The sequence below is a fragment of the Euphorbia lathyris genome, chromosome 2 (genome assembly GCF_963576675.1).
Source record: "Euphorbia lathyris chromosome 2, ddEupLath1.1, whole genome shotgun sequence".
NCBI lineage: Eukaryota > Viridiplantae > Streptophyta > Magnoliopsida > Malpighiales > Euphorbiaceae > Euphorbia > Euphorbia lathyris.
The window spans coordinates 92,033,193-92,058,532 of NC_088911.1; the positions used below are offsets into that span (position 1 = coordinate 92,033,193).

A 25,340-nucleotide genomic window follows, 5' to 3' on the forward strand; every position below is an offset into this window, starting at 1 on the left:
AATACAAAAAATATTAATCTAAGATAATAATTAATTCAATATGCATTATTATTTTTAATAAAATTAATTAATTATTATGAAATAAATTAGAACTATTGTGTGACTAATTATTTATTAAATAAAAAAACACTCTTGGAATAAATCCTATTTTAATTAATTAATATACGGGTTACATACGATAAAATAACATAATTTTTACGAGAATCATACATTAAGGTCGGTGACTCCGAAATGTTGCCATATATGTTCAACTAGATTGAGTTTTAGATTCATATGAGTGACTCTACTGTGGAGCTGTAAATCCCGTGCGAGGTAAGCTGCAAAATCAGGAGCGGGTCCTTGTCGAAGGTCTTCAATACCGACTGGTTCATATACTTCTACATGATAACTTCTAGAGTAAAGGTGTCGCTCATCTTCGACAATCATGTTATGCAATATAATACAAGCTTCCACAATATCATGCATTTTACTTTGGTCCCAAAGCCTAGCTGGTCCACGAACAATTGCAAAGTGGGCTTGTAGTACCCTAAATGCTCGTTCTACATCCTTCCTTGCACTCTCGTGCTTCTGTTTGAAAGTGACTTTCTTAGGTTCAACCGCATGTGGAAAGCTTTTCATAAATGCAGCCCAGTCGGGATATATACCATCTGTGAGGTAGTATCCCATCTTGTACACGTTGTTGTTGGTAGTGTATTGCTCTTTCGGAGCTACTCCTTGTAATTTGTCTCGAAATAAATGTGATCTGTTCAACACATTGAGGTCGTTGTTCGAACCAGCAACACCAAAAAATGCATGCCAAATCCATAGATCCTGTGAAGCGACTGCTTCAAGCATGACTGTAGGAACCCCATGATCGCCTCTAGTGTATTGTCCTTTCCACCCAACAGGATAATTTTTCCAAGCCCAGTGCATGCAATCAAGACTTCCGAGCATCCCGGGGAACCCATGAGTTTCCTCGTGCATTTGAAATAAACGATGGACATCAGCAGCATTAGGCTTTCACATATAGACTGCTCCGAACACCTCGATAATAGCACGACAAAAATTTTCAAGACATTCAAATGCTGTACACTCAGCAATTCTAATGTACTCATCTTCACGATTAGCCGCTTCTCCATATGCAAGCATGCGAAGTGCCGATGTGCATTTTTGAAGTGGCGTAAATCCTTTCTTCTTTATTGCATCAACCCTCTGTTGGAAATATACTGTGTGATTCCCTAAGGCCTCCACAATACGTAGGAACAATGGTTTACTCATGCGAAACCTTCTTCGAAAACAGTTGTCATTGTATACTGGTTCGTTAGCAAAATAATCTTTATATAACCGTTTTGCACCTTCTTCACGATTTCGATCCACATATTTTCTACGTCGAGGTGGTGTAGATGGTTCTTCTATTTGTTGCAAAAACTCACGTTCCATTTGCTCGTCTGCTTCGTCCCACATATTTCTAATAGCATCTACTCTCGCTTTGTAAAAATTGTTACGGTCTGAACTTGACATTTTTTTTTGAAATTTGAAGTATCTGATATAATAGAAAAAGTTGAAGGAATGGAATATATAGAGAGAAAATTGATTTTTGATTTGGTTGATCAAATGTGATGTATCCGAATATATAGAAAAAGTTGGTTGTTGAATTTATTATATTTGGTGGAATTTATTATGTTTGTTTGAATTTATTGGGTTTAGTTGAATATTTATTGCATTTGGTTGAATATTTATTGGGTTTGGCGGAAACTTACCTATACAATTAAATAAACAGAAACTTACCTATACAACTAAATTATAAAGTTAATATTTTTTTTTTGGTGAACAAGGAGGGTTAAACACCCAAAGCAAAGTAAAAGAAAATTAAATCAGTCTTTCAAAGCTAATACCACACACATCGTCTCGTAGGATATCCTGGATGCCTGTAGGAGGCACACCACACTTGTGATGACCTAAGGGGAGTTGCCCTGTGAATCTCGCTATCCAGTCTGTCGCCCGATTACCTTCTCTATAAGTGTGTGTAAACTGTAATCTCCAGTCCTGATCCCGTAGTTTCTGACATTTCCGAATTATCCACGCAAGTGGGTTGCAGGATGACACATGTTTCTCCATTAGCTCAAGCGTTGTTTTGGAATCAAGTTCAACGATAACCCGTCGGAGTCCATTCCTCCAAGGCAGTTCTAACCTAAGCATTAGCCCCCATAACTCCACTAGGAGAGGAGAGCATACGCCTATGTTTGCCGCAAATCCGCAGACCCAGATCCCTTCATGATCTCTGATTAAGCCGTCGGTCGTCGCTGCCCCCAGAGAGCCTGTACATGCCCCGTCTATGTTCAGCTTAGACCAGTTCAGCTCCGGAGGTTTCCATTGGATCTGCACCAAAGTCTTATTAATGCCCTGAATCTTTCGCATCTCGAAAGCTGAGCCAAACTCTTTTGTCTGTTTTATTAGGAACTCAATTCGGTCCACAGGGGCTGTGTTATTATGAAAAACAGCAGCATTTCTCCACTTCCATGCCCACCAGAGTACAGTTGTGAACAGCACATTCCAAGGCACTTGTAGTCGCCGCGTGCTGACATTAATGTTACCCTTGATCCATTCGGCAAAGGTACACCCAAAGAACCAGTTATGGTATGCTTGTGGCACTAATTTCTTCCAGACTTTCTTTATTTCCTCGCAGTCCCTCAACATGTGGATTTCCGTCTCCAAAGAAGTGCAAGCAGTGGAGTTCCCATTCAGTGCAAGGTGTCGGGCAAATCGATTGGCGTTGCACATAATTCTTCCATGTAGTGCGATCCAGAGGAATGTTTTAATCTGTTCCGGGACTTCTAGCTTCTAGATTATCAGCCATGGCTCATCATTTGGGCTGTTATCTGGTGTTCTTAGCAGCGCGTATGGAGATGCAACACTAAATAGTCCGGATGATGTTTTGGTCCAGTAATAGCTGTCAGGTTCTTCATTTTTGCCAAAGACGGTTATGTTTGCTAGTGCCAGAAGGCTCGTTGGAGCTAGGATTTGTTCAAATTCTGCCCATTTCCAACCTCTCTCATGGTCCCAAAGGCTTCTTACTGTGGCATTGCGGGATTGAGGCGGAATTTCTCTGATTGTATAGGTTGCCAATTCTGACGGTCCGCTCCACTTATCAAACCAACACCTGGTTGATTCTCCATTATTAACGACTCGCCCAACCCCTTCAGCGATGACCTCGAAGCCTCGTGCAATGCTTCACCAAGTGTAAGAGTAATTCCCTCTGCCTTTAAATTTGTCCATTCCTGTACGTTTTTCCAGTATTTTGCTTTCAAAATACTTATCCATGCTTTTTCCTCCTCAGTGATAACTTGCTAGGCTAGCTTTGCTAGCATTGCAAGATTGAATTCCCGCATTCTTCTGACCCCTAATCCTCCATACTGTTTTGGTTGGCAGACTAAGTCCCAGTTTATCAAATGCATCTTCCTGGTATCTCCCACATGACCCCATAGGAAGTTCCTGTTAGCTGAGTTTATTCGATTAGAGATGGCCATGGGTAGCAGGGTAGTCTGCATTGCATAAGAGGGCATAGAGGAGGTGACCGGTTTTATCAAGGTGAGTCTCCCAGCTAAAGATAAGCACTTGGCTTTCCATCCCGTTAGTCGAGAGTTAACTCTTTCCAGAATATACCTATATGTTTCCTTAGTTACCCGCTTGTGTATTACAGGCATGCCCAGATACTGACCTAGATTAGCCATTTCAGTGAAACCAAGTATGCTTATTATCTCATGCCTACTCCTGATAGGTACATTTTTAGAAAACAGGACTCTGGATTTGGCTAGACTAATTTTTTGACCCGAGGAATCACAAAACTGATTCAGGATGTCCATGATTAGAGTTGCCTGTTCTCCAGTTGCTTCTGCCATTAGAACGATGTCATCAGCAAAGAACATGTGGGATAATGGTAGCCCATTCCGGGTCAAATAAATTGGCTTCCATTTGTCATCCTGCAGAGCTTCAGTGATAAGATGACCCAGTCGTTCTAAGCACAAGACAAAGAGGTATGGGGATAGAGGGTCCCCTTGTCTGAGCCCATGGGATGGACAGAACCCCGGCAATCGCTCCCCGTTCCATAGTACACACATTTTCGGTGACGCCACACATTGTAAGATGAGTTTGATCCAATGTTCGTCACAGCCTAGGCTAACCAAAGTATCCTTCAAAAAATCCCAGCTGAGACGGTCATAAGCTTTCTCTAAGTCAAGTTTGAGAACCATAGCTCCTTTCCTCCCCGTTTTAGTCCTCATTGAGTGCACTGTTTCTTGAAGGAGGATGATATTATCAGAGATTTGTCTTCCTGGTACAAAGCTGCTTTGGAACGGGCTGACCAAATGGCTTAGGGCAGGTTTTAGACGGTTCACCAAGCACTTTGAGACGATTTTGTAAAGAACATTACATAGGCTTATAGGGCGGAATTGTGTAATATTCTCAGGGTTGGGAATCTTGGGTATTATTGAGATCAGGGTACCATTCTCATGATTTATAGGCTCACCGTGGTTCAGGAACTTTAGGGCGAATTCGCATACTTGATGACCAATTTTACTCCATTGGCGTTTGTAGAAGAGAGCATGAAACCCATCCGGGCCATGGGCTTTGAGTGGAGCCATGCTAAACAGTGCCGTGCGAACCTCCATTTCTGAAAAGAGATCATTGAGCTGTAGTAATTGCCCCTGCTTCCAGGCTGGGAAGCTAAGGCGGGATTCAAGACGGGGTCGCTGAACTACTTCCTCAGTGTATAGAGATGCAAAATACTCACGAGCCATATTTTTTAGCATTTCCCCATCCCAGATCCAAGTGCCTTCTGAATTACGGAGTCCTTCAATTTTGTTTCGCTTCCGTCTAATAACAGTTGTTAAATGGAAGAAGGCCGTATTTCTATCTCCTTGAGAAATCCACTGGATTCTGGACTTCTGGTACCAAAGAGTTTCTTCCTGATGCAGAACCTCCTCAAACTCGCACAGTAACTTCCTCTCTAGATTCAGCAATCCGGTAGTGACTCCGTTGTTCAGGGCTCGCTGGACTCCATCCAGACGGTGCTCAATTCTTCTTTTCCTGTAATTGATACTTCCAAAAACCGCTTGGTTCCAATTTTGAATATCTGTTCGGAATTCCATTAGGCTGTTAGAGATAGCGCCATTTTGGTTCCAAGTGGTAGTGAAGAAATTCTGGAAGTCAGGATTGTTCAGCCATGGTGCAAGGAATCTGAAAGGTTTATTTGTTGGCGGAGTAGTGTCTGGTCTGATATCCACAAGAATTGGAGAGTGGTCAGACCTCGCACGAGCAAGGTGGCGCACCACAGCCTCAGGGTAAGTAGTTCGCCAATAAGGATCGCAGAGAGCCCTGTTGAGGCGGCAGGCCACTCGGGTGCGAGGAGACGATCCATAAAACCAGGTAAAGGGGGGTCCGACAAATCCAAGGTCGATCAAATTCAAATCGTTGATCCAATTCACAAATAAGGCACATCTGTTGAGAATGCTACAAGCTCCTCCCATCTTTTCTATAGCCGACTTAATACAATTAAAATCTCCTACGATCATCCACGGATGATTTATGCTATTTCGAAGGGTGATCAGATCCTCCATGAACTGTTTTTTTTTGAAGCCATGTGGGGTCGAACATAAACAAAGGACACCTCCTTAGTGTTTCCGTGCATATGTCCGCCCTGCCAGGTGACAAGGGCATGAAGAAATTATGCATTTTTAACCACCGGGACAAGAGAGACACGAGTCTGATGCCAGAACACCCAAATGCCTCCGCTAAAACCATCTGCTTCTATCACATCCACATTTGAAAAATGGAGCTTGTTACAAAGAGTTAAGGCAAGAGTACCTGGATTCCTGGGTTCCACAAGAGCAAGGATATCTGGATTCTGACTATTCATAAGGTGACGAAGAGCCCGGTGAAACTCATTACCACCGGCTCCAAAGTAGTTCCATGATATAATCTTCATGGTAAAAAGGCAGATTTATGGAACTTTTAGATAGCCGGACAACCATTACTACCCATCGTTACCATAATGCTTCCATCGGAATTCACTTTCAGAGGTTGTAAGGGATTTGAAGTCGACCCCTCAGCTCTGCTTCGTTTCAATCTGCTTTCCCCAGTCCCGAAGACAAAGTTCTCTTTTCCCGCAGGCGGTTCCACATCCATGCTGTTTGCTTTTGATATTGATTCTAAGCATCCAAAAGAGTTATTAGAGTTCCAAAACGGGTTTGTAGTTTTTCCTTTAGCGGTCTGGTATCGGAATTTTGCTATACTTTTCTTTTTCAAGACCTGGTTTCCCATGGTAGGATTCGTTAGTGAAGTGCTTCGCTGTTCAGATTGCCCTTGGTCAGACAGGGAATGTTCAGTATTAACAGTAGCAGCTGGCTGTATAGTAGCTTCAACTTGTTTCTCCTTTTTGTCACCGTGTGTTCCTTTGCTCCGTGGGGTATATCTGCATCGGGGAACCATCATCCACGGCCCATATTCTCCTTCCTCCGCCACATCTTTCTCTAAATTCATCTGTACCGTTTCTGTTTCAACGTTTCCTGTTTTAGCATTATCTGATGTGGGTGGGTTTGCTGTGTGATCAACACTCATGTCGGAGGCATCGGTGCTTTCCTGTCGTTTTCCTGCAGCTATAATGTTAGGGTTGTCACAAGCATTCCTAACGTGTCCATATTTTCCACAGTTCGTGCAAGCCATATGTAATCCTTCGTATTCGACACGATATTGCTCTCCATTCAACTTGAACTGAGCTATTAGTGGTTTTGTAAGATCAATCTCAATATAAACCCGGGCGAATCTGCCCCGTTGTGCCTGTATTATTGTTTTGTCCACTCTGACAGCCTTACCAAGGGAGTTCCCAATCAACATTAGACATTCCTCAGCATAGTACTGAAATTTGAGTTCGGGAAAACGAACCCAGACAATTGTCCTGTTAATAGTTGCATTGGAAGGTACAAAATCTTATGACCAGGTTCTCACTGTAAGGTAATGTCCTTGTACAAGCCATGGGCCATCTCGTACAACATGATCTCTATCCAGGGGGTTGGCAAACTTGATTGCATGAAATCCATATCCCAGATCTATTATGCCGACTTTCCCTTTAGGTTTCCATAGTTCCAGAGCTCGGTTCCTTAGGGCTTTGTAACCAACATTCCTGCCTAGAACCTTTACAATGAGGGCTTCTTTCCATGGGAGGGACAATTCATCAATGAGCTTTGGTGCGATTGTGATAACAGGTTCCAGGGGGTTAGCAGAAAAATCGATAGTTGCAAGTCCATCTTCCCTTAAGTCTTGGATAATTCTCGTCTCTGATTCTGGTAGGGCTTGGTTCACGTTTAGCATATCAACATAGGAAGCTCTTGCCGGTCGGTGATTCGGATTACCTGCCTCAGGTTGCTTTGGAGGCGGCTGCGCAGGCAAAGGCGAGGGCGAGGGTTGCAGGGAGGCATCGTTATTCATCAGGATTCAGTGACCCAGAGATGATATGTCTTAGTTAAAGTTAATATTATAAATAAACAGAAACAGATACCTCAAAAAAAAAAAAGATAACAGAAACTTACCTATACTAAATAAACAGAAAGTTACATATATACTATAAATAAACAACTAAATTACAAAAATAATACTAAATTAATTACTAAATTATAAACATAATACTAAATTGCAAACATACTAAATTAACAACTAAATTACAAATAGAATAACAAATACTTAAAGCAATCATACTTAGATAAAATATATGCGCACATTTTCTCGTGTTGTGCCTTCATTGTTGGATCCATATCGGACGTATCTTTCTCGAGAAAATCGAAATCTTTGGCTCTAATCTCTTCGGTCTGATTACGAAGAAATGTTACCCCTTGATCAAATAATAGTTGGTTTGTTCTAATTTTCTCCTTTTGTAATTCCATAAAAAAATTCTTTTTCTACCAAATTAGAAGATGTACCCGCCTTTTGTTTTCCTTTGGCAGCCTTTTTAGCAGTCTTCTGTCCTATTGGACGTTGAGGAAACGATTGTACATCGTTCATTGATTCATTCGTTGAACTGTATTCTCCAGTTGATGAAAGCTTCGTCCTTTTTTAAGAAATTCCGTCGTGTTTTTCTTTAAAAGCGAGCCATTTGGGTTTGTCTTTCATTATCTGCCAACAATGAAGAAATGGAAATTTGGAGCCATGCCTTTGAGCATACAATTCTTCAGCCTTCTCAATAATTTGTGAATCCGAATGCCCACTCGGTTTCAACTGGACAATGTCGGAATAACACCCGACAAAATCACTAATTGTTTTACTCATTTTGTAAAATTTCGTTGAAGCCGTATTCTCCTTTATTAAAGAAGGACCTTCGGGCTTGTATATGTTGTAGTGATTGGTGATTCTCTTCCAAAAATCCCTCATCCGTTGATCCGTACCCACAATTGAATCATTTGCGATTGTTAACCAACTGGTACATAAAAATTTCTCAAGTGTATTATTCCACTTAAACCTCGTTGTTGACCCGCCAACGGCTTGTGCTTGATGTTCTGTTACTTCAACGCACTCACCAATAGAACCCGTCTTTGGAGATTCGACACTAATTGAAACTTGACCGGAATGCTCCCGTCTTGTATAATCTTAACCCGTATACGGATCATTAGCAAAAGGCCCACGAGGGTAATACATCGACCTCCCTTTATAATTTTCCGGTATATTCATATACGGATGAGGGAATTCGGGACTGAATAAGTTTTGGGGGTTTGGGAGATAATGCATGTACGGATCATAAAATGGTCGTGGAGTTGGTCTAATAGGAGACCTTTCGGTTGGCGTATTTGGATTCGGTGATTGAGAATTTTGCGATTCGGGATTTTGGGTGTTTGGAACCTGAGAATAATACTGACTAAAATAATCTTGATTGTTTTCCATTGGAAACTAAGATAAAAGAATGAAATATTAGGGAGAATAGATTTTTTTTGGTAAGGATAAATGAAGAATTAAGTGGCTTTTATAGAATAATTTTATAATTAAAAATTGAGTTGTTCATTGTAAAATTTAAAAAATTACTGGAGTTTTTTTGAAAATATTTATGTATCAAACGGTAATAATACCGTTTGAAATATTATCAAATATAAAACTGATTTCTTTTACTATACACTACCTGTAACGCCCGCAAAATAACTTTTTATAAACATTTACTTGTATATGAAAATTTTATTAGATATTATCATCTAGAAATTTAGGTTCCTAAAATAATTAATTAGGACGGTATAATAACTCGTCAAAATTTAATTTGATTTTGATAAGCATAAATATTAAACATTTTTTTATCATTATATATATCTTGTAATTAAAAGACTACGTAAAAGTATTAGACATTACATTATTTTAGAGAATTGTTATTTTTACACATCATACATTAGGATTTTTTTATAATAATTAATAAAAGGGAGCTCTATACAAAATGGAACTCTTTTTCTAATATAATAGGGTTGGCGGGATTTACATATATAGGTATGTATATTAAGTTTTTGAGAAAAAAAAGAGAAGAACAGCCGTCTACCATTTTTCTTTCCTTCCTCCATCTTCTAAAATTATATTATATTGAGTTATTGAGGGTGATTACTTTTTGGAGATCCCGTTAAATTATGCTCAAAGCTATGGTGATCAAACGGGTGATAAATCACAGATCCATAGCTGTTCGTATTTTTGTTTGCAATTAAGGTGAGTAGTTAATTAAATATACAGTACCTCTCATTATATGTTTGTAGCCATGTTAATTGGTTGAGATAAATTGTCTATTGGTTCGATTTTTCGTGTTTAACATGTGTAAATGGTTAATTAAATATATAATATGTGCACTTGTATGTTTGGGTGCTATATTTGACTTGGTGTAATAATTGCTTATTGATTTGATTTATATGTTTGATACGTATACCTGATATTTATGATGATTACGGTAACGTGAATGAATTGAATTTGACATTAATAGTTGTGAGGATATGAATGGATGTTAGACCGAGATTTATTGGGGATAGAATGGAAATCGATTATGATACAGTTGATAAACTTTGATAATATGAAAGACTGGAAAATTATAAGCATAAAAGCTTATCTAGATAGTATATTCAATGGTTGCGACTGAAATTTAAACACCGGGTATTTGTTACGACAGGGTGTTAAGGTACCGGGTATTTGTTACGACAGGGTACCTAAAGATAAGAGACGGGATACCGGGTATTTGTTACGACAGGGTATCTAAAGATAAGAGACGGGATACCGGGTATTTGTTACGACAGGGTATCCCATGATATGATTTTATTGGCCTAGCAACCATTGGGTATTACTAGACTAGAGTAAGCAGGGCCCTTAAATAAAAAGGACTAATAATTTTTTTTAAATTGATAAACATATTGCTTGATAACCTATAAATTAAATGCACGAAAGTATTGTATGCGCATGTGGTTGAACTGTGTATTTAAATTAACTATCTTATTGAGTCGGCAGCTCACCCATTGCCACCACCACTTTTCAGGAATAAAAGACTAGCAATGCTCATATGGATCGGCCAGTATGTAGAGTCATCCTTCTTAAGATTTTATTACTAATAGTTTAGCTTGTCTGCACTTTTGGTAATTTTTAAATGTTTGGTTTCATTTATTTGAACCTATTGGAAGGCATTTATAAACGTAATGGAATTGCACTTTTGAGTTTTGTTAGTATATAAAATGAAATTTATTATTGTTCGAGAAATTGACAGTTTTTAAAAAGGGGTGTTACACTACCTACACAACGGATAAAAAATAGTGGGAAAAGATTAAAAAAAAAAAGACTATTAAATATTATAAAATCTGACAATCACACATGTAGAGGCAAGTTTGTTTGTTATCAACTTTGGTTACTTACTAAAATAGATAACAAGTGAAATAGTGGTTAGTTACCACCAATTAGACCTGTTCATAAACCCGTTGGCCCGCCCAGTCCGCCCAGGCCCGACCTTCATGGGTTGGGCTTGGACATTCATATTTAATGTTTGGCCCGGTCCGGCCCAAGTCCGATTAAGCCCGCACATAAAATGGGTTGGGTTTGAGATTTGTCTCAAAATCCCAAGTGAGCCCGGCCCGGCCCGATTTTATGTTATATATATATAATTATTTTATTAATTACATGTATGTTGGAGTGATAGATTGAAATAAGATAAAAAAATTAAAATTTAAAATAACAAATAGAGAATAAATTAATTAATTAGTATAATCAGTTTTTTTAAGGTATAATCAGAATTTTAAAAGTTAGATGGATTTTATAAAAAAGGTTCAGATGGTAATTGAAGAAATATAATACTAGGCAGAACACCGGAAAACATTGATGAAGGAAAAAAATTTAATAAATTATTTTTTAATATTAATATATTAGATGGGCGGGTTGGGCCGGGCTTGGGAAATACTTTTCATAATCAAGCCCAGCCTGGTCCGAGCCCGATATAAATATAGTGTGGGTTGGGCTGAGCTTGGACAAAGTAATTACATAATAAACCCGATTAGGCCCGGCCCGGTCCAACCCATGAACAGGTCTACCACCAATTGCTCCAAAGTTACAACTAAAAAGCTCCCACTAGGGATGCTCTAACAAATTTGATTTGGTGGCACGCCGCACCATCATTCTGTCATTCTTTTATTTTTGACGATCTTTGTAATATAGTTCATATTCGTTTCGTTTAATTCTTCCTTTGTATTTTTTTATTTTCTGTTTCTTTCGGGTTGATTGGAGTTCTTCGTTAAGGTGTCTACCAAATTGGGGATATCATGCGTTGAATCTTTAATCGCGTCCCAACATTTTAATAAAAAAATAACAATAGATCATAATAATTAGAAATTTCGTTAAATTAATTTATTGCATTCACATTCGCAGACATGCACTTTACAAAATCAAACCCCAACTAAACAATTCAAAAAATGGGTTCATCTTCCTCAATTTGGATTCACTCTCCATTTTATATATAATGCCACAGATTGTATGCCACCGATAAAAATTATCTAAAATTAACACATCATACTAAAATATAATATTTATTTTTTAACTCATCAATATTAATTTTGGCAACTTTTATTAAAAGACACTCTAATTATAAACAACTTTAAAAGTTTTTATTATAGTCTCATAAACCATTACTTTATATATAATTTATTTTAATTATAAATGTTGTCATAAAAATGCATTAATGTAGAGAATTAAATTAAAAAAAAAAGATAAGCACCTTTGTTAGAGGTTGCCAAAAAGTGACAAATTTGCTTGAAAATTTCAAGAACTCACCATAATTCGAATAGATGATACTCTTTAAAAGTTGGCAAGGCCACTGTCACATCATCAAATACTCTTTCAAGCATCTTCTATTAGAAATGCTCTTACTGGCCGAAATTCAAAATCCTCACTTTTACATATTTCTTTCTTTTTAATTAAAAATGAGAGAAAACTAACCATACCAAACCGTCCAACTGGACCACTTCGTAAGTAATCTGATCGGTTCAAACGATTCAATCTGATTTGTTGAACATTAAAAAAATCAGCATCAACTTAATGGAAAACTGACTGGTTTATGGTTGGACCGGCCAGTCTAGTTTTTCCAAACACTCTGTATAAGCAACAATTTTTTTTTTTGTAGGCTGCTTCGTGAGAAGATAATTGGAATGTACTAGTACTAGACTTTTTCCCAAAACTGAAAGATTCAGAAGCTGAGGATAAATTTTTCCTTATCTACCGGCCATTTAAGGTGTCGGACACTTTTTATTTTCTGTATTTTACATTTCCACATCAACTTTTTGTTTAATCAGATTGCCAAAGTCTGTAGTGTGTGGGCCAGCACCATCAACAAAACAAATTAATTAACTCCACCATTTCGAAATTTTCCTTTTTCTCACCATAAATCAAAACAACTTAAAGCATCAGTTGAAAAATAAAAAGGATATGAACGTGTATTTTTCATAATTGTTAACAATATCATCACTGATTACATTAAATTAAAGAGAAAAGAATAGAAAAATGAAGAAAAGGAGAAAATCCCATTTCAATAAGAAGAATTTTTCAACTCCTCTAAAAGAGCTTCTTCTAACAAAAACGTAGACTCTTCCATTAATTCTGGGCTCAATCTGAACATCAAAACGCAAAACTCCATCTGATTAAGAGCACCATCGCCATCAAAATCCCCTTCTTTAATCATAGACCTTAAATCATCATCGCCCAAATCTTGCAAACCCAACACAGCTGAATTCCTCTTCAGACTTTCAAAAGTGATGACTCCCTTTTCTCCGTCCATCAATACATTGAATCCATTACACAATTCTCCGATTAAACCTTCTCCGCCGAGCTTGTCGGCCATGACAGGCAAGTAATCATGGAAGTTATTGGAAGATTGACTACTCTTGTTTGATCCAGAGGATGCCATTTTTCTTGATAGATAGATTAAATTAGATGTGGATTTGGGGGAGAAAGTGTAAGTGAGTATAAATAAGGAGAAGCCATGGGAGCCAACCAGGATACAGGTAGGAAAAGGAAGGTGGAGACGATTTTCTTGGAACGGCAGATGGGGTTCTACGAAGGTCCCTCAGGGGTATAATCGTGAGGATGTAAGCTTCGCAGGGGCCTCCGAGAGAATAAACTTTGTCAACTGACTGCGAAATTACAGAAATGAATACGCATCGGAAGGGGAATAGGGGGTATATTTGTCAATTCAGTGGAATTGGGAAGGAAATATACCTAAGGGTGGAATTGTCAATATGTTATAACGAACAAAAAGGAAGGGTGAGGGTCTGTGTGTGACTTTGACTTGGTTGAGACATAAATGAAAGTGTCAATGAAGGTGTAGGGTGGAATCTACTATTAATGGTTAAAAATATCGGAAATGTTAGTAAGGAAAATAAACTTTATCTTATCCAAAAATAAATAAATTTTATCTCTAACTTATCAAAGGGATTAAGTGAGGTTCTAACATCATCAACCACTATGTTAAATTCTTACAATGTAAGACTGATTTTATTAAATTTTTATTTTCTTCAAATTTGTGTTACGGTTTATATTGGTAGGGAGAAATCCCAATAAATTAACTTATTTAGCTGATTAGATCCTAGGGGTGTTTCATTTTTTCCATCCTAAAAGCATTATATAGTCAATAAATCAACTTAAGCCACCATTTAAAACTCTTTCTTCTCCTCATCTCATCTATGTTGTAATTTTAGATCATACATGGTTTTGTTTTATTTCTAATAACAAGTTTTGTTTTCTCTTGTTTCCGATAACCAGTTTTGTTTTGCTTCGTGGCATCGTCAAGTAGTATCGAATCTATGCATACTAATTTGAGTCTAGAGGAAGATGAAGATAGAAGTATTCTGATCGATGATAGAGATCTCAATTCTGAGCACGTGGATCTAAGATGATGTCTGGTTGGTAGATTCCTCTATGATATCCAAAAACCGTTTATGAAAAGAATAAGACGACCAACTAGAGATGGGTTCTGGACAAAATTTCACTACGAGAGAATCAAAATTTTTTGTTTTGTGTGTGGTTTTTTAGACCATACAAATTTCTCATGTCCAAAAGTTTATGATTCGATTGATGGAGAAGTTAAAAAGCTTTATGACTCTCCTATGTTTGTTCAGACCGGAAGAAAACAATCCAACAAAGATGCAAAATGGTTGGTTATTGAGGTCCGGTCAGATATCATCGGTGGTGATCAGGGAGTGGTGGTAAGATCCAAAAGAAAACTCTCATATTTAGTTGTATTAATAATGAGACTAATGGCGACATTAGTACAATAATTAATATGACAGTTGATTATTAAGGAGGAGTAAATCATGGATCAATTACTATGGAAAATGTTGAACAAACTTCCATATTTAGTGACATTGATCGTGAGACTAATGACAACATTGATGGAACAATTAATAAGGTAGTTAATTATGAAGGAAGTGTAATTCATGGGTCAGTTACTAAGGAAATGACCAAATGCTCGACTCTCCTAGCCCTAGTGGATTAGAGTGGATCGTTTAAACCAACCAATATCAACTACTGACTCATGGGATGACAAAGATCTAATGCCAAGTAGTCTATGTCTCATGTAGTGTTTCTTATACTAACTCGACTTCCACAATCAACATAAGTTAATATGTTTTATTGACCACTCCATGTTAAATTTCTTCCGTAATATTAATATTGTAAATTCTTAGGGTTGAGTTGTCTAGACCAAACTTCACTTACATTGAGAAATACCATTTTTTTTTAAAGGTACTAAAAAAAAAACAGTAAAATTATGCAGTATAATACAAATTATAAAAGTGGCATAATATGTAATTTTGATAGGCAGAAGGTGAATCCGCATGGACAATGGGCCCAAAGTAGTAGGCGTGTAGTCATTTGTTGAATTGGTCGAGTCCATAGTAGCCAAGGCGGAAGTGAGATTCATTATTTATTATTTTAAGAAGCTTAGCAGCCCATTTCATAAGTATGCCGCCCCCATCACATCTTACGTCACATTGCTTGCTTTTTTTTTTTCCTTATAAATCAATCTAAATTGCCTTTAAAGTTGGGGAATTGAATTGCCGATCCCCACAAATTTGGAACTTTGGAGTATATAAATATTCCCCACAAATTTGGAACTTTGGAGTATATAAATATTCTTCGTTGTTATTTCTTCTCGTTGGGTCCTCCACTATTATATTATTGAATTCATGTATCTCATACACTAGTCTAGTACATTTGACATCAATGAAATAGCATGTAATCTTCAATGTAATTTCTATAAATAGGAATATCACATAATGCAAGGATTTCTGTTACATTCTCACCAATACATTTCTATATATATATATATATATATATATATATATATATTTATATTTATAGAAATTGGGACGAGACAAAACTTGGATGGGGTGAGCACCCGTGGCTCAAGAACTGATAAACCCGCAATATATTAATAAACGAAAAATGAGTGTTTGAACAAAAGAAGAGGAAGGAGAACAAACAAAAAGAAGGGGGAGGAGAAACGTTTAGGAAAGTCAAGAAAAACGCAAGTGAGAAATACTACAAATGTCATCATTGATAAACATGTGGCAAAAAGCAGAAGCTCAAGACCACCAATTGATCACTGAGGAAGAGACTCCAAACTTTGTCAGTACATCAGCAACTCTATTTTCTTCCCTAAAGATGTGTGAATCTATATATACTTATTAAATCTAAGTTTTTAAGATGATTTGAATCTTCATTTTAAATTTTTGATTTGTTTAAATTTAACCGTTAATGACTGTTGAATGTATCATAAATATACGGTGAATATAATATAAGAATATATGTAAAGCGGAGATGGATAGGGAGATGTATATGAATATAATGAATTCTCTTGATTATGGTTAGACCTAATGCTTTCTACTTATAGTGATAAATACAAGAGTTAGCGTAGGATTAGAAATACACAATACATGTTATAGACAATTATAAACACTAACTAGATAAGAATCTAATTAATAGATAATGTAAGAATCTAATTAATAGATAATGTGTAACATTATCTCTAACAGCCTCTCAAACCAATGGCAGGCACGAAAAAAACACGAGAGAATAAATATTTTTCTTCACGCCAATCAATTTCTAATGCTTTTCTTTTCTAGGATTAAATGCACCATTGTTTACTGAATTTTATGATTTATCTTAAAATGATCAGTATACTTCAATGTGTCTCAATAAAATCATTCAACTTTGATTTTTATTTTAATAAAGTCACTTCGGTGACTTCAGGCGAAAAATGACTTCATAAGCCCAGTGAATTTTTACTCAGAATAACAATTCAGTTTAAAATTATTTTTCAAATAGTGCTAAATTAATTAGATTGGATCCGGACGAAGTTTGTCCGATTTTAAAATTACAAAGAAGTCTAATGAAATTTGTCTGACTTCTTTATAAAGTGTTTAACCCAAGCTTTTAAACTTGGGTTACGTTTCTTAAGAGAGAAGTCGCATGAAGTTCATCCGACTTTCTTTCCGAATTTTTTACAACTAGAAGCCATATGAAGTTCATCTAACATCTTTGTTAGGAAGCATCCCAAACTTAAATACTTAGGTGACGCTTTTTGTAAAGAAGAGTGATAAACTTCCTCCAACTTCTTTTCAATTTTGAAGTTGGACGACTCATCCTTATTAAGAGCTTGTTTGATAACGCAATTGTCAATGTTAGGGGTAAAATTGCTCTTGACTTCCAACTTTAAGGATAAAATTGCACCATTTTAGACGTTAGAAGTAAAATTGCTCCTGACCCAAAACGTTAGAGATATTTTTGCATCTTAACCCTTGATTTTAAGTTTGTTTGATAACTAAACTTAAAATTTTCAGTTAAGTGAAAAAATCACTTATTCTAGTAAGTTATAATATTTAGCTTAACATTTTAAATTCAATTTTATCACATGATATTTTTAAATTCAGTACTTATTTAGTATTTATAATATGGGTAATTAATTTATTAGTCCCTATATTTTGACAAAACACACTGTTTAGTCCCTGTATTTTCAAAACACACTGTAAGGTCCCTAACCTTTTTCTCGATGAACTGTTTAGTCCCTAACGTTTTTCTCGGTGAACTGTTTAGTCCCTGCCGTTAGACTCTCATGAAGATTCTGTTAGTCAATTTGGATTTGAGTCAAATTAAACTCATCATTGAGAGTAAGAGGATTTCCACCTTCAATTCTAACAGAAAGAGTAAGCAAGAGAGATTTGAGTCGATTTCTACCTTCAATTCAAACAGGAAGAATGAGCATGAGTGATTCGATTATGGGTTAGGGATTCAAGCCTTTCTCCATTTTTTTAAAGTGTGAGTTGTGAGAGAAAGACATGGAGGTGTGAATTGCTTTTGACTGATAAATAGTAAAGGGTAATTTAGTCATTTTCGAATTCATAAACGGTAAAAAAATCTAACAAACAAACAGAAGAACTAAACAGTTCACTGAGAAAGAGGTTAGAGACCTTATCGTGTGTTTTTGATATAGGGACTAAACAGTGTGTTTTGTCAAAATATAGGACTAATAAATTAATTACCCTTATAATATTAAACACTTAGAATCCAGTATTTATTTTTTCAACACTTAATTTTCAATTTTATCAAAGTCCATCTAAGGGGGTATTTGATTACCTATATATTTTTTTTTAATCTCCTGTTTGTCTTTTCACTTTAAAAGGCATGCAAAACTTTAAGTATTTGGTTAGATACCTAATGTTTGCCTTTTGAAAAATAGTTTTTTTTTTTGCAAAAGCAGAGAATTTCAACTTTTTGAAAAAGCAGATTTTTATAAAGGCAAACAGCAAACCGTAACTGTAACAGTAACTAGCAAACAATTACCAAATAGGAACAACAAACAACAATTAGCCAAACATGCCATAACTTAGTATTATTTGGGGAATAATTTCTATTGCAACTATTTGAAAGGAATAATGTTCTTTCCAATCATTATTCTGATCAAAAATCCTGGTGCGGTCTCCTTTTGTGGTATATCTAAAGTTTTCCGAGCAACCCTTTCCGTGAAAGAAAAAACATGTTTTCCGAGCAATCGGAAGGCTAGGCCCGTCTATTCGACTGTTTTTATTCCCGCAACCCAGGTTCTCTCGCTCGTGGTTCACTGATCACATAAGATAGCAGTTCAAATACTCATTTGGACATTTGTTCAAACACCTAGTGAGCCTAAACTCCTGGTGAGAATGCTTAAACATTACATTGAAAGCGTTTCTATTCTATGAATTCTGCACCTGAAAAAGAAATGATTGAACGCCTGTTACTTCAACATAGGCAAAACAGTGGTTTACTAGGCTTCAATTTGGGAGCTCAATGACCTAGGTTTTAACTTAAACTTATAGTTGAAGGCCACTTCAAGTTCAACTTTGGCTAATGATTAAGGATATTCGGATTTGTTTATATTATTTAGTTAATGATCCAGTCAATTACAAATTATATGTTTAGTTTTAACTTGTATATATGCCGGCATTCCATTAAATACATATTTTTGTACCCTTGTCTTGTTTGATTGAAGCTGACATTGTCCAATGAACATTTTTTCCAATGTGGCGTGTTGAACTATTCAAAGTTAATGTGCATTCAGAAATTCATAAGAAATTTAGTTTGAAATTTGTTGTTTATGAGCAAACTAAGCAAAAAAACATGGCAGAAATTATTATCAAAATCTGATATTCAGCTTCTTCTGCTTCTGTTACATGGCTGTAGAAGCAAGATATTTGGTTCTTATTTTGCTCTTTTGTTGTGTTGTCAGAAATGTAGAATCTGCTGAATGCAACAAAACTTGCCCAGCAGGTGGATGGACGACTCAACTTATGTCTCCATTTGGATTTTCTCAAGGCTGCCAAATCCCACTTAACTGCACTGATTCTGGAGATATCCTCCTTGGAGATTTTAATGTGCAAAAAATAACTCAAGACAGCATCTGGGTCTATGTTCCTGCTGCTTGTGACCGTCCAATTGAATCCCTAAGGCAACTCTATGGAAAAAACTTTGCACCAAGTTTGCAAAATCTTTTCCTTCTTGTAAACTGCAGTTATTCCTCTCTCTCTGATTGCCCCATCTTGGAACCAAAGATAAGTAGTTTGCTAAGCTCTGAGCCTTGCAAATATACAACGAAAAATGGCATCGGTTGCTTATCAGATGGATTCAAGAGGGTGCATGAATTGCTGGATTATGCCAAAGAAAATGGAACAGATTGTCAAAATTTTCTTTCTAGCCTCATTGTCAAGCATGATGTGCCGGCAAGTGAGATGGTTAAGTTAGCATGGTGGTTAGAAGGGTCATGTCAATGTTCAGTCAATGCTCATTGCATATTCTTGTCTCTCCCCAATGGACATACCGGATACCAATGTCGATGCAATAAAGGATTTCAGGGGGAAGGTTATCTAGGGAGCCTACCTTGTGAAGAAGGTGAGACATTTTTGTCAATTGTATGATTGTTCTTAGAGATTTTTGATCTCAACGTCGTATCCTATGTTCGGATCTAAAACGATATTGTTTGATGATAAAGAAAGGTTTGTGAAGATGATTGCCATTGCTGTGATGGTTGCTGGAGTGCTGCTCCTAGGCCTGTCTGTGGCTTCATTTGTATTATGTAAAAGAGGTAAACCATTCTACCTTAATTCTTAGCATTTAATTTGAACTTCTACATTCTAGTTATTTTCATTTGATTGTATTGCAGTGAAGTTCCAGAGAAATAAAAAAAAGGTTAAGATAGACAATAGCCAAGATGATGCTTTAGAGTTGCCATTATTTGACTTGGCTACACTAGTTAATGCAACAAGTAATTTCTCAGAGAGCAATAAGATTGGTGAAGGTGGATTTGGACCTGTCTATAAGGTAATGAAATGAAATTTACGAATCCTGGTAGCAAATTGGTCATGTTTACGAGTAATTTACTGGAAATTAGTGGTAAATATGCAGGGAATATTGGAGGAAGGGCAAGAAATAGCAGTGAAGAGGCTCTCAAAGAGTTCTAGACAAGGGCTTAAAGAGTTCATGAATGAAGTTATCCTAATTGTCAAACTTCAACATCGAAATCTAGTAAAGCTTCTAGGATGTTGCATTGAAGCAGATGAGAAGATGCTCATCTATGAATTCATGCCCAACAAAAGCTTGGATGGCTTCCTCTTTGGTCAGTCTAGACTTGTTTTTTTTTGTTACAAATTGATCTCAGTTGCCTTGGTATACATGTTAAATGAAGATATCAAACATATTGTTGATGAAAAACAGATTCAACACAGAACAAGTTACTTGATTGGGCTAAGCGCATGAACATAATTAATGGTGTTGCTCGGGGGCTTATTTATTTACATCAAGACTCAATATTGCGAATTATCCATAGAGATCTGAAAGCTAGCAATGTTTTACTAGATAAGGATTTGAACCCCAAGATATCAGATTTTGGTATGGCTAGATGCTTTGGAGGAAATGAAACCCAAGCAAACACAGACAAAGTAGTAGGAACGAAGTAAGTATATGTATCCATCTATGTTGCACGAACACTCTTCTTTAGTAGCATTTCTGCATTTCTTGTCCATGTGGTTTATTTGAAGGTTATCTTATGAAGCTAATGTTATAAAAATAACGTTTCCAGTATCCCTGTCCACTTGTTATTTTGGTTTGTATCATGCAGTGGTTACATGTCCCCGGAATACATAAGCTATGGGATCTACTCTGGAAAATCCGATGTGTTTAGCTTCGGTGTTCTTGTTCTTGAGATCATATGTGGGATGAGTAACAGAGGATTCTGCAATAAACACAACCACCTCAACCTTCTTGGGCATGTAAGTCTGTCTATAAAACTTAATTTTTGATCTCAAATTCCATGGATAACATAGTGTTTAAAACTCGTTTAGGCATATATCCTTTATAATGAAGGAAGACATATGGAATTGATGGATGCATCATTGAAAGAGTCAGTGAATCCATCTGAATTATTAAGATTAGTTCATGTTAGTCTGTTATGTGTACAACAAAGTCCAGAAGACAGACCAAGTATGTCTTGTGCTGTTTTGATGCTAAGTGGAGAGAATACATTGCCTCGTCCTAAGCAGCCTGGATTTTACATTAAAAAGGATTCCGTTGAACATAAATCTTCATCCAATAGTGACAATAAAAAGTGTTCAACCAATCAGCTCACGTTGTCTCCATTAAGAGCTCGGTAGACCCATTTCTGTTTTTGTATTCAATTAAACAGAGGAATACCAGTGCTCACTTTAATGTTGAACAGTCTTCAGCTTTTCAATTGCTTAAGGTTCTGCTTACAAAGTTCGATTTTCATGTGAACTTTTCGAAAATTATATCTATGGTACATAAACTTTAGCATATTTTACAATTTACATTTTAGAAAATTGTGCCCAAAAGATGAAAGAAGACTATCAAACTGTAATTGTTTCATAGAAAGACGATTGATTGTATAAATAGTCGTGTCGAAGATAGTTGGCTAAAATGACTAAGGTACCTGCGCATGATGTAACAAAGAGAGGTCGGTTAGCTTAATTGTCAGTTAGGGTAGCGCTTGACTGAAAAGAGGGCCAACAACAGATGATGAATTATTAGAATAGTCAGATGGACAGTGTTGTGCTTACCAGAGGTGGTGGAAAAAAAAAAAAACCATGGATGAGGTTGATGAAGCAATACTTGACATGGTTGTTTAAATATTCCACCCTAAAAATGACATAGAATTGTTTTTGCATACTGATGGAAACGAAAAGAAACCACAAATTTAACACCGACATAACTATCTAGAGCTTGAAAGAATCTTCTCATTCAATAATATCTAGATTTTTGTGGTTGATTTTTGTTTTCTACCGACATGAATTTGTGATCCAAATATAATGCATCTAAATATGAAATAGGTCGCATGCATGCCAAAACAATAAACAAATATGTAAAGGAATGGTGAGGACTTATATATTTGTTTTATAAATTTTTTATTTTGTTCTGATAAAATAAAAGTGATTTTGTTCAATTACATCTTCCATAAACTCAACAAGTGGTATTAAATAGGCGGTCAGGCACCAGTGGTCGGGTGCGAGTATGCGACTATTTTATTAAGTGTTCAACGAATTCACGATATATACAGGATCATGGTGGTATGAAATTTTGTTAGTGTGTAGTCTGAGGCTCTGAAAAATATTGGCTTGGGACCAAGTTTACTTAGTTCATTAAAAGAGATAACCAAGTTATTATGGGTAACATACAAGATTGTAAAAGACGTTAGACACCAGTCAGGTGAATAGAGTCTTTGGAGATTAATCGGATTTTTATTTTTTATATTTTTTTCTTTAAATAAAATATTATATAAATACAATTAAAAATATGGATTATATATGTAAAAACAATAATATAAAATATTTAGGATAGAAAAAAAATATATATTAATATAATTTATATTAATGTCCTTAAAAAAATAAAAAATGGATCAATAAAATAATATTAATAACAAAATGTGTCAAAATAAAATAAAATAAATATTTTTAAAAATATATTTGATAATTTAAGTTTTTTGTTTTTGTTTTTATTTAATATTTTATTTTAAATTTAAAAAATTGATATAAAATTTAAGGGTCAATTTTTTCAAAAGAGTCGTTTGGGACTGTCTGGGAGCCGTCTCGGACCGACTATGAGCCGTCTAGCACTATCTGAGACCGCCTAGGAGGTCAAAAATCGGTCAACAGATTTATACCATCTGACTAGTGGAAATCGGGACGGTGTTCTAAAAATCCCCACCTTGGCCGATTTTTAGAACACTGGTGATATATCTATCTTAGAAAGCACTCTTGAAAAACTTAACAATAATAATTATAGTACTTACTCATATGCAATTTTATCTGCTCGGTAAATATTCATCGGAGATTGTTGGAGGCAATGATATAATATCTCGGACTGAACAAAATAACCTTAAAAAGTGGAATGTCAAGTGTGGTAAAGCAATGTATGCTTTATCGGTCTCGGTGGAGGACGATTCACTGCATTGTATCAAGGATGCAAAAACAAAACACAAAAGAAATTTTGAAATTGGATCCTGAAAGTAAAATCACTTAAAAGAATCAAAAGAATAGTAGTCCATCCCGAATTTAACGCACTTGTTACAACAAAACTGTGGATGGGCTAAAGAACCAAATTTAAATGAATTAGAAAATATCTTAACTAATCAAGAGACTCTAGATAAACAAATGTCTAAAGTCTTAGGCGAGGATGAGGATAAAGCTATTTTTAGCAATAAAAAGAGCAAGGATCCAAATGCCGCGAGATCGAGATATGGTGGTAGGTTCAAATAACAAGGATGGAGAAAATGTCACGAAGAGAGAGTTGGCAACAAAGGGGAGCTCACCACAACCAAGTAGACAAGAAGGCACATCGACATAAGAATAATTTATACTATAATTATAGCAAAAGATGTCACTATGCTCGAGGTTGCGGATATAAGAAAGTAGAAGGAAATGTCGCAACATCCACTCACTCCAAAGATGAAGGTGGAGAAAATTGGGATTTCCAGGCTTCACGTGTTATTGCAGTGATAGTGACATGTGATTCAGTCATGCCCTCCGTAATAGATGCAAAGCAAGAGCAAGCACTTGCCATTATAAGTAATAAATTTATTAATTACAATAATGATTGGATATTGGACTTTAGATGTTTTCACTAATGACTAGAGATAAGGAAAAATTATCAAGCATGACCGAGTATAAAAGGGAGTGATTTGTCATCAGTACAAACAACTCTGAACTACCAATCACGTGTATTGGGAAAATGGTGGTTATACCTCGATACAATTTTAAGAAAATGCAATTAGAGAATGTATTTTATATACCTAGGATGACAAAGAACTTGATATAAGTGTTGCAACTGAAATCCTTTGAAAACTAAGTGGTATTTGGTCCGAAAGATGGGAAGGTGTATCGAATTTTAAAGCTAACAAGCACACTGCTTATTGAGAGAAGAAAACTTGAGTCTATCTACGTTATGTGCACAAATATAAATATGGCTAGAAAGAACGTGACATTCGATATGTGGCATGAATGATTGGGACACGTAAGCTACCATACGTTGAAGGTAATGATGAAGAAGTCAATGATTAAGGGACTTCAACAACTTGATGTTCGAGATGACATAATATGTGTTAGATGATAGTTTGGGAAAACACACCAACTTCCCTAAGAAGATTCCCAGTATCAAGCAAAGGAGCCAATCGAGTTTGTGCACTCCAATGTGTGTGGTCGCGTGAAGTAGCCATCAATTAGTGGTCATTAATATATGAACCTTTATCAATGACTTCTCTTGGTACTATTAGTTTACTTTGTAAAAAATAAATTGGAAGCATTTAACAAGTTCAAAGAGAAGGTTGATAAGGAATTTGATGGAAATACTCAATGCCTTCGTACTAAAAATGGATGAGAGTATAATTGATGCAACTCTTAAGATATTTTCAAGAGAATAAGATTCGACGATAGTTGACTTGCCCTAATACTCAACAACAAAACATAGTAGCAGAAAGAAAGAACAAACACTTTGCTAAGATATGCAGATGTATGTTACATGCGAAGAATGTTCGGCTTTAATTTTGGACAGAATGTGTGAATATAGTTGCAGATGATAGTACCACTAGGATCCATTTCACCATTTGAGAAGCTATCAAAAGATCAAACCTATTGTAAGTTATTTTCGAGTTTTTGGCTGTGTATGTTATGTTTTCGTTCTTGATCATTTGCGCGGGAAATTTGATAAGAAATCTATAATACGCATAATCGTGGGTTATGACAATCAAAGAAAACAGTGGAAGTGTTGTGACCCAGCATTGGGAGATGCTATACTTC

The 25,340-nt window shown here is 36.2% G+C and overlaps 2 protein-coding genes, 1 long non-coding RNA gene and 1 pseudogene across 5 annotated transcripts; 1 reads left to right on the forward strand and 3 right to left on the reverse strand.

Moving 5' to 3' along the window:
• Positions 1-204: 204 nt before the first annotated feature.
• On the reverse strand, positions 205-1,500 carry LOC136217245 (uncharacterized; annotated as a pseudogene).
• An 11,433-nt stretch (positions 1,501-12,933) lies between these two features.
• On the reverse strand, positions 12,934-13,549 carry LOC136218953 (calcium-binding protein KRP1-like). Its single transcript, XM_066006140.1, has one exon. It carries the CDS (start codon positions 13,412-13,414, stop codon positions 13,037-13,039), a length of 378 nt encoding a protein of 125 aa, XP_065862212.1. The 5' UTR covers positions 13,415-13,549; the 3' UTR covers positions 12,934-13,036.
• A 4,916-nt stretch (positions 13,550-18,465) lies between these two features.
• Positions 18,466-21,848, forward strand: LOC136218951 (G-type lectin S-receptor-like serine/threonine-protein kinase At4g27290). 3 transcript variants are annotated; one of them, XM_066006137.1, is made up of 8 exons: positions 18,466-18,698; positions 19,271-19,929; positions 20,030-20,122; positions 20,201-20,358; positions 20,443-20,653; positions 20,752-20,989; positions 21,155-21,305; positions 21,378-21,848. In XM_066006137.1, the coding sequence occupies exons 2-8, from the start codon at positions 19,332-19,334 to the stop codon at positions 21,684-21,686; spliced, it is 1,758 nt and encodes a 585-aa protein (XP_065862209.1). In that variant the 5' UTR covers positions 18,466-18,698; positions 19,271-19,331; the 3' UTR covers positions 21,687-21,848. The 3 variants fall into 3 exon arrangements, with proteins under 3 accessions (XP_065862209.1, XP_065862210.1, XP_065862211.1); XM_066006138.1 differs by having other exon boundaries at positions 21,360-21,452; XM_066006139.1 differs by lacking the exon at positions 18,466-18,698 and having other exon boundaries at positions 19,800-19,929; positions 20,034-20,122.
• LOC136218956 (uncharacterized) lies at positions 21,609-22,278 on the reverse strand. The gene is made up of 2 exons (XR_010683987.1): positions 22,110-22,278; positions 21,609-21,982 (listed from the first exon to the last, which is right to left on the reverse strand). It is a non-coding gene; the product is annotated as an uncharacterized lncRNA (long non-coding RNA).
• Positions 22,279-25,340: the final 3,062 nt, after the last annotated feature.

Coding starts and splice junctions, on each gene's coding strand:
- LOC136218951 (XM_066006137.1), top strand. CDS start 19,332: ATGTCTCCATTTGGATTTTCTCAAGGCTGCCAAATCCCACTTAACTGC. Junction 20,359..20,442: donor GATTTGGACCTGTCTATAAG/GTAATGAAATGA, acceptor GTAAATATGCAG/GGAATATTGGAGGAAGGGCA. Junction 21,306..21,377: donor ACCTCAACCTTCTTGGGCAT/GTAAGTCTGTCT, acceptor AAACTCGTTTAG/GCATATATCCTTTATAATGA.
- LOC136218953 (XM_066006140.1), bottom strand. CDS start 13,414: ATGGCATCCTCTGGATCAAACAAGAGTAGTCAATCTTCCAATAACTTC.